A 9,764-nucleotide genomic window follows, 5' to 3' on the forward strand; every position below is an offset into this window, starting at 1 on the left:
TAAGAGACAGCCCCAAGCCTGCTTTTCCTCTGTACTCAAAACTCACTGTGGTGCCAAGGTGAAGTATTGAGTAGGTGAGGATCAGGCCCCAGGTGTGCACCTTAAAGCCCTTCAACAGAAAGAGCATGGTTTAAAACATACGTATCATTGTCTTCGTCTTCTAGAAGCAGCTTCTCAATGGGCAGCGTGCCGATGACTCGTCTGGCATCCTCCAGCTCCTGGGGGGCCGGTTCAGGGATGGAGATGGGCAAGGGTACAAACTGTGGCCCGGGAAGCGTGGAAGAAGCTGGCTGGTACTGCAAAGTGGAGGCTGGAAGTGCGGAGAGGGGCTGCGCCCATGGGAAGTATGTGAGAGGTGGCTGCTGGTCTGTCACCTCGAGCTGGGGCACGACAGCGGGGGTGGTGCTTCGGGGCTGTTAAAAAAAAAAAAAAAAAAAAAAAACGACAAACAAAATAAAACAACTGGCCAGGTGGGGTAGGGAGAGGACACAGAACAAGACGAAGGATGCTCAGTCTCACTTTTAACATCCCTTTTCCTGTCGCGCTGGGTAGAGCGTTCTAGCGAGCGTGACAGTTTTCCCACGCTGGCTCCCACGAGAACGGTGGCTGTGGGTGTGCCAGGTGCTTGCTGCCAGTAGCTCACACTCGTGTCAAGCTCTCTCTAGCTTTCTGTTCCCACTCCCACCCTCACGGTAAGCCCATGAGACAGTTACACCCTGCGGTGACAAAGTGCCGCCTTGGCCAGTCTCTCTCGTGAGCTGAACGCTCGGGCGCAGCTTCTCAGGCACAAGGCTGGAGGCAGCTCTCCTGGCCCCCGGGACAGTCCACCCGGAGCAGTCCCCGTCAGCCAAGCAGGCGGGTTTGGAATGACAGCCCTTCCTTACCAGAGGATGCAGGCGTGGGCCTTTGCAGGCCTGGTGGGTCTGTTTGAGCATCTGAACTGAAGCGTTAAAAGGAAAATAAACTGCTTTGAGTTCAAGTGAAACAGAATTCTCTGCCCTGATCCTCTGCGGATCCGCCAAACAGATTGTGTCCAGCCTGACACCAAATTCTCTGCTCTGTTAACGTGCTATTTTGGCCTTGTTCTTTCATCTTTAAATAGCAATTTTTGAGAAATTTATTCCCAGCTCATTCTTCCCGCTTCACCCGGTAGATGTGTTTCCTGGAATCCCATTTACGCGGGTTTTTTTGTTTGTTTTTAAGTTTGGCATTAAATAGTGAGGAATCCTCTGGATACTGATGACCTCTCCAGTGGGACTGTGTCCTACGTACTCGTTCAGACAACAGCATTTTTTGGCTATAACATGCATCCACTCCGTGCACTACTTTAACTCTGCTTCCTCAGGTACCCCAAATCCAGCTCCTCAAGCTGGACGTGATGACAACAGTAAAGATAACCTTCCCCAGTATTATTCTCGAGCTGCAAACAGTATCCTCCTCCTGTGAATAACTGTTCACAGACTTGAACGAACTCAGGGCGATGTCAGCTCTGCTGCTGACTCAGTGGGAGATGACTCATTTCCCAGGACAACAGAGAACAGCGTTATGTGTTAATAACGTGGAGAGTCTGGAGGAGCGGAGGGAGATGCAGAAACAGCAGTGAAGTTCACCTGATTTCAGTGCAACCACGACTTTTTGTCCTGCTCAAACCCTACCGATGTCCAGCACAGGGCTAGAACAAGCGCCATGGATGCAAAGTCACACAACGTTATAGTAATTAAATAAATTATAGTAATTCCATCTGGCGCTCCCCATGGCTCTTGCTAGAAGGTGAGGAGTTTGCTGGCATTTATACCTGGGCATTTTTGACTTACTGCAAAATTGGTGATCAGCGGTTGAGAAGTGTAAGTCAGAACAGATGACGGTCCCACCAGCGTGTAACTGGGACACATCGGCTGGACGTACATATCTGCTGTGTAGGGACAGTTGGCGGCTTCGTGGGACACATAATCAGGGTAAGTGGTCCACTGAGTTAAGGGCTGTAAGGATGTGGGAGAGGGCTGGGAGATCCAGCCAGAACAGAGCGCTCCTTCATCTGCGACAGGCAATGCAGAGGCAGCAACGTCCATATCAATGCAAGGCTGGCCTAAAAAACAGGAGAGGATTAAAGCCCAGTGCAGCATAACCTTCCCTGCACCGTGTCTGACAAACAGAAAGCCAGGGAAACGTTACCCATTGGTGAATAGGAAGGAAGTGGCTGATGGGGCAAGACAACCTAGGAGAGAAGAGAAAAATATCCAGGGATTAAGACCATAAACACTAAATTCAACCCCCTCGGAGCAGCACTGATCACATTAGCTCTTATCAGCTGATTAGATGCTCCAGCACACACACACCCCAGCCCTGCCCACGGGCTAACTCCGGCTCAAGGGGGCCTTAAACTTCATTTAAACCTTGTGTTGCAGAGGGAATTCCTCTCCAGAGAGGAGCCTGTCTGCTTCCTCCTGGGAGAACAAGTAGAGGTAAAGAAGCGGATAGCCAAGGATGGCCCTGGCTGATCTCTCTTTGTGCTCTTGAACTTCGCTTAACTTAACGCTTAACTTCCAAGCCACTTTCTCTTCCCAGGAGTTAGATCCTGGCAAGTGCAAAGCGCTTTCACCCTTCCATTAAGTCGATGGTGATCAAAGATGCTCAGCACCCTAAAGGCTCTGTACCTAAACTAAAGATATATTTAACAGTATCTCCAGGTGACAGCGGTTGTATTGCCTTGAAAATGCTTTAGAGACGCAAAGGTTTCTTTCATTGCCAAAGCGTTAACAGCTGGTGCCAGAGCTGGTCAATCATTTAGCTACCGAGGAAGAATTCTCTGCCCGTGTTTGTTTTTTCTCCTACCGTTGTAGCTGCCGTTGCACTGGCATTATGAACATTTCCCCGTTTCCTTTTCAATAGTTCCTTCACTGGCTCTTTGACACGGACACCTTGATAGGGGCGAGGCTGCGGCTGCTGTTCGGGAGCAGAAGCTGAGGGGAAAAAAAAAAAAAAAATGAGGTGACATTTATTTTCCTTTCCTGTCCTTTGCACAGAGCCAAAACCCCCATGGCAGGCTGTACTAGTCAAAGTGGCTGGAGTCTGGACTCATAAACATTTTTTCCTTAGCGAATGATCCTTTTGGCCAATATGTGACAGCGGGTGGCACAGCCCTTCCCTCTCCCTTTGTTGGATGCTGTGAGCACACGGATGGATGGAGAAAACAACCTAACCTGAAATAAGGACACCGGCACTTCCCTCCAGCTGTTAAATAGCTGCAGCAATACCAAGAAATTCAGCCCCCTTCCCCCTTTTTTTTTTTTTTTTTTTTCAGCAGCAGCAGAGCACTCATACATAATTCACAGCAGGAGAGCTGGCGCAGGCCTTGCAGCAGGGATGGTTTGGAAGGCAGAGCTGGCGTTTCCCTGCCGTGCTGGCAGGTTTTATGGGTCTGCAGAAGCCTCGTCCTGTCAGGCACAGGGTGTAAGGAACATGCTCTGTGGAATAAACTAGGCATATTGCTTTAGACCTTTATGAAAGGCAGGGAGGATGTAGTACAAGGAAAAGGGGTTCCTGCTGTTACACAGAGGATAATATTCCTAAAAGCAACAGCTACCAGCAGACCTCCACCTCCCTGTGACGGTGTATTTTATACACAAGCGAAATAAGAGTAGGGGTGGTGAGCCACACACTCTGCAAGGAGGTGACAAAGGGCATCCCTCTTCAAAACTTACTCCGTAGGGAAACAAAATAAATAAAAAAAAAAAAACAAAAAACAAACCAAAGAGCAACACACAAATGCTGGTTTTCCTCAAGCTCTCTCTAGGCTAAACATTTTGTTCTGCTGCCTTCAAGGAGGTTTCCGTGCGTTAATGGTGATATTTTTTTAAAATTTTTTTTTTTCAGGCTTCTGACAAAAATAGCATGTTTATTTTATTCCTTCTGACTTCACTTGTGTCTGCTTTACGTTGCTTCGGTGCCACGGCTCTGCAGTGCAGCAATCTACACACATCTGAAGGACAAAGAGTGAGTATATCCAACGTACCGTACAGATTGGTCAGCGGACATCTAGCCTAAGACACAACAGAATTGCTGGCCATGTACATACATTAAAAAGTGGAGATTAGACGTTGAAGAGAAATACATTATATTCTGCACTTAGACGCAAGCTATAAACACAACCCAAATTGGAGAAGCATCCTGGTTTGGAAAGCTGTTCAACTCATCACCCGTTCGACATGCATCCCTTTGGGAACAGGTAAGAGTCACTAAGTGCCATCCTGGGCAAGCCTCACGTTTCTGTTCAAAGCAGAGCTTTGCTCATAGCCCGGCCAGGAGGTTTGGAATGTGGTGAGCCGGGACACGATACGGCTTTGCAGACAGTTACGTTGGCAACACATCTCAGAGCTGATAACCACAGAGGCTGAGCCCTTTTGAAAAGTAAAGTTTACATCCAAAAAAGCCTCTCACAAAGCCTTGCCACACGTGGAGGTAGAGGAGGCTCAGTTCTTCGTAAGCCGGTATTATCAACCCATATTTTATATAAAGTATTTGGAGGCAATCGATAGCAGAAGGAAGCCATAGGATATCAAAGGTCAGGGGGGGCCGGTATTTGTAAAGCCACTGATAGCAGCGGTGGCTACCTGCCCCTTTTCACTGCACTTTGATTTGTAAACAGGCTACCTGATAAGTTTCCATTCCTAAAGATCCCAACTGGCCTTTGGTTTTATGAAGTACAGGTGGATATCCAGCTCAAATCTTAAGATATTATTCCACCCAAGAAGTATTTATTCAGATTTACGTTCTGTGCTTCACATCACAGAACAAGATGAATCGTTCGACTCCTGATCGTCTCTCCCAGCTACGTGCAATTACACACACGGAGATGTTTCTGCTACAACTTGAGGGGGTGGGGGAGTAAAACTTGAGTCTGAAGACAGAAATTGTAAGTTAACCCCCCAAAATATTTAACAGAATAAGCATTCCTGCTTTAATTTCTTTTGCAAAAAAAAGAAATATTTCTTTCCCTTCAACTTTGCTTTACCCTTAACTTTGATTCTCTACACACCATTTAGTCATGAATCTTGGTTGGCCATTATAAATACTTTTAGTACCAGACCACTACATTTATGTGTTGAACTGCTGTCTTTGTGCATTTTGGGAAAATACTTCGCTTTAGAATAGAAGCTGAAGAAAATAATAGTTTTCAGCCTTTGCCCAATCTATCTTTGCTTTCTTTGGACATTTTTTATAGGACTTGAAATTGGTTTGATTGAATTCTCATGAATCCTGTGGCCTTGGAAATGCAGCTAATAAAGAGATTTAAGGTCACTTTAATTCTGCGTACAAGCATCCACGAGGGCCTTTAATACAGTGCGTATTTTGCTTTTAAAATTTAATTAGTATTAATTTATCTGAGTGCAAACAACAGACAGCGCTAAGAAGTGCTGTGGTATGAGCTGGACTGAGAACCCTGAAGAGGAGCTGAACACTTGATGGGATGTCTGGAATAAAGACCATCATAAAGGTGCTTTCTTGGTCTTAGAAGAGATTTATTTACATCTGGGAATTACACAGAATCATCTAGGTTGGGAAAATTTTAATTCAGTCCAACCATTGAATTAAAATTGAACTGAATTGAAAATTATTTATTTGTACTTTACCGAAAAGCTCTTCAGAGTCCGACATTGCTGCTGTTCTTTGTGCTGCATGACAACAGCTCCACCAAAGCACACGCGCTCTGCTACAGATTGTGTGAGAGGGAGAACTGTACCTCTTGAGTAGTGTCTTATCCCTCAGTCATCACACCGATTTCCCTCCGTGCAGAATTAGGGTGGGGAAGGACGGCGGTTTCTGGCTCCAGGTTTGGGGGGGGGATGGGAAAGAAGAAATTTACTGTAAAAGCTGACAAATATACCTATTCAGAGTTTCCGGTGTAAGCAGAGTAACCAAAAAAAAAACACAACCAAAAACCAACCAAAAAAAAAACCCACCCCAAAAGTCTGCAGAACATATTTCGGTTCCCCCAAGCTGACCTCCAGAAATAAAAATAATGCTAGCACAGCTGCTTTTCCACTGTTCAAGTGTGTACCAGGTCTGAGCATCACAGACAAGCCACAGCAAAACGACTTTGGGCTTCAGCGTACAGCTCCTCATAAAGCAAAAGAAATATGATCGTTTTAAAATAGAAGCCTTTTTGAGAAATCATGACACTTAAAATACCCTTGAGAAAGAAATACCCGGATTTAGTAGTCTCCGACTCCTTATACCAGGGTTGTCTTAATAAACTATGAAGCCTGCCTTGGGCCAAGTTTCAATTATACTTTTATTTTAAGTCATGAGCTGCAAATGCACCCGGGTCCGCACGCCCAAACGGTGTTCAAACAAATAAAAGGGACAGTGCTCAAGTGCCCACTGTGTTCTAGCTGGTCTCATACACTTCAAGGACCACAGAACAGGCATAAGCTGTTCCTTAATAGGCGCTGGATCTTAGTTTGCAACGGCTCTCTGAAGTTGGAGCACTATGAAGCCTCAGAAGTCAAGAAGGAAGGAATCTAATCCAACTTGTAGGAAGCTTTGCAATAGTTTCCACGTGTAAATATATTTTAGCTAATTGCAATGCTTTTGTCAGGCTGCCTTACAAATCCCTGGCTCAGGCTCCTTTCATCAGCGTTATCACTCACTGTATTTGTTGAATGTCGACAAAAGCCTAGCATAAACCTTAAAGCCTTTTAAGCAAGCTTTCAAAGTGGCTGGATAACAACGGTTAAAGGAAAAGGTCCCAAACGAAGCCGTTCCAGTAGCTCCAAGTACCAAAGTGACAACAGAAGGCAGCCCGTGGAGATGTCGGACTCCAGACTGCACAGGGAAGGTCGGAGGTTGCCAGTTTCAGTGGCTTCTGAACGACAATTTGGTAACTCCGTTAGTGGTGGTGTTAGGGTCAACACACTCATCTCTACTCGTTATCCCTCTGCCAATCGGATTGCTCCTTGGAAAAAAAAAATTATAATTTTTCCTGCTGAGTATGAGTCCAAATTGTGCTGAACATTACCGGCACAGCCAATGGGGACTTGGTGGCTGCTTTTGGGGAGCAGCTCCAACCCCAACTCATGGGCTGACAGGAGCTTCAGGAACATCCTTCACAAGATCCCTTTGCCCAAAGAGAGCAAAACTCTGAGCAGATGTTGGGTAGTAACCCCATAAACTCTGGCCTTCGGTGTTTTGTGCTTCGGAGAACCTAAGGAGAGGGATGTCCACCGCATCCAGTGCCAGAGCCAACAGTACCCTGGGTTTGCATATTTGGCACCCCCAGATTTTTGCCAGCACAGCGTCTACCTGCAGACCCAATCTTTTTAAAAATACCTGCTTCTTAATAACATCCATAAAATGCCGGTCTGCGTAAAAGATCAGACAGGGAGAGCACGCCAAGACCTTGCCAAACAATTCAACCAAGCAACTTCAAAACAATTTAATTTTTAATTCAACATTGCTGAAAGTGGAGAGACGATAATGGCAAAACAGCTGTTGGAAGACCGCAGGTATTTAAGTGTGACAAGTTTCAGATCACTAAACTTCACATTAGCACCGCCGGCCTTCACACACACACACACACACGAACTGCGGATCAGCTTAAACCTTCGTCCTCCCAAACAAGTCAGAACTATTTCCCATCAGGCCACTGCTAATCTTTAAGAGTTTGCATGACTCCCGGCCTGCAAGAGCAAATGACAGACTTGTCACCGTTTCGGCAGATTTACTGTTTCTTTGCTCACACGCTGACATGTGATAAGTTTATCAATTGATCAGCGTTAGCAGTGTAAATATTTTCCTCTTCTCGATTTTTTTTTTTTTATTATTTTACTGGAGGTGAAAGGAGAAAAGAAACACAATAGAAAAAATGTTTTCTTATTTGCAGTAACACCAAAAAGCAAACGCAACTCTTGAGTAAGAAGAAAAATTTAGATTTCAATTAGCGAACCAGTGAGTTTCTGGCTTGGATTTTGAAGACCAAATTACATTAGGCAGCTGCTGACATTTTTATCGTATACGGTGAACTTTTGCTAATAAAAGGAAAAAAGCAGCTTAGGTTTGTAAACACTACTTGGATGCTTGGACTCGAATCAAAACCTTTTCACAATGAGGTATCAATGCCCATTTAGCGCAGGACTAAATATTTCACCATGGTTGTCTGGATTTTTACATTGACTTCAGATACAGAACCCTTCAAAAACATATTTAAAAAAAAAAAAAAAGTATTGAAGCTGATATTATTTTGGGTCTGTTGATGCTTTGGAAATGAATCAGGTGATCAGAGCTGACACCAGAACCGAAACGGCTGCTTTTGTGAGAGCGACTGCGTTCCACAGCACATCATGGATCCCTCTGATGAAATGTAGCTCTTCACAGCTCGGCAGGCAGCCCCTCATATCAGAGTTATTTAATCAGCTCCCCTTGTACTTACATCCAGCCTTCCTAGCCATTCATAGCGGTGGATCGACAGGGAAATCTGAGTCCAATCCTTAGCTCTGTCAGGATCCCTGGATGAAATTAAGGGAAGGGTCACCCAGCTGGTGGATCTCCGAAGCTGCTCAGCTGCCCAAGGTTAAGTGCTTTAACAGAATTGTCAAAAGCACTTTTCAGTGCTTTTAGAAATCCCTGCAAAGGAGGATCTGTAGTCCTTAAGCAGTTAGACTCCCCTCGAAAACTCAGAACCTCACGTATCTATACAACTATAAGAAAAAAAAAACAAAAAAACAAACAACAAACCAGTCCTTAATCCTTTCAGCTTTGTGTTTGTACCGCTCTTAGGACAACCCCCTGCCAGTCCTCGCAGGGGTATTGAGGTGGTGCTGGGAAGGTAATCCAACCCCAGCCATCCTCACGGGAGCAGCCGGAGTCTGGATGCTTGGGCTCCAACCACACCACCAGTACCCATTTATGCAAGGCAGCAAATAGTGCAATATTTGTTCAGGTCTCTGGCTCCCTCAAGCACGGCCATCCAGCTGGGAGGCTTCAAGCACGCTGCAGAGGGAGGGTTCCCTGCTCGTGACTGGAGATGATGAGCCCTGTCCTTATTTGCTGGCTAATTACAGTTTCCCCTCAATCTGTTACTAAGAGTAAAAAAAACCCATGATCTTTCTTTGTCTCTGCTTTGTGGTAAGTCCAGGGCAGGAAAACAAAGCACTGGAAGTCATTTACCTGTCTGAGATCCCAGATCGTACCATGACCTTCATCCCTAGCCCTCAGCATCCTCCAAGGTGTGTCCTCTTTTTTAACTGCTCCGACCAATCAGTCAAGAGGGAAACACTCAAGTGACCCACCTGCAACTCGTGTCCTTGGAAATGACAATTATTTGTACCAAGATCCATCTTAGCAAGTTGGTGTTGGTGGCAACAGACTTGGCTGGCTGGTAAGTGCCAGGGCACTGGTACCTGGCCTAAATATATATAAAATACAAACCCAGCTGAAAACATTCCCTCTCTGGCCCTGAGAATGAATAACCCCCCCCACGCTCTGCTCGGACACAAAACGATGTGTACAGCATTGCCAGATAAACAAAGAAACAACTCAGAAAGTGTTTTGCTGTATTCCATTTGGCTATTGCTCACTTCGTTATCTCATCAACAGCCTCTCCATCTGAAACCATGTCTCAAGACCCCAAGTTTTCATGTCAAAGCCCATTTGAAGGATCGGACATGCAGCTCTTTTTGTGCATCTGACGTTCCAAATCTCCTTTACCATTATTTTTTTTGTAGACAACCCTGACAAGGAAAACTGGAGCGGATTATTGTCCGTGC

General features: G+C 45.5%; 1 protein-coding gene across 1 annotated transcript in view; it reads right to left on the minus strand.

The window, feature by feature from the left end:
• Positions 1-23: 23 nt before the first annotated feature.
• Positions 24-9,764, minus strand: part of POU2AF1 (POU class 2 associating factor 1) — a 10,928-nt gene continuing 1,187 nt past the window's right edge. Inside the window, exons 2-5 of the mRNA XM_026863586.1 lie at positions 2,833-2,960; positions 2,173-2,215; positions 1,815-2,086; positions 24-413 (exon numbers count right to left, since the gene is read on the minus strand). Coding sequence (XP_026719387.1) covers positions 102-413; positions 1,815-2,086; positions 2,173-2,215; positions 2,833-2,960 — 755 coding nt within the window. The 3' untranslated portion in view covers positions 24-101. The remainder of the gene's footprint in view (positions 414-1,814; positions 2,087-2,172; positions 2,216-2,832; positions 2,961-9,764) is intronic.

The sequence above is a fragment of the Athene cunicularia genome, assembly GCF_003259725.1.
Source record: "Athene cunicularia isolate RWA chromosome 24 unlocalized genomic scaffold, athCun1 chr24_part1, whole genome shotgun sequence".
NCBI lineage: Eukaryota > Metazoa > Chordata > Aves > Strigiformes > Strigidae > Athene > Athene cunicularia.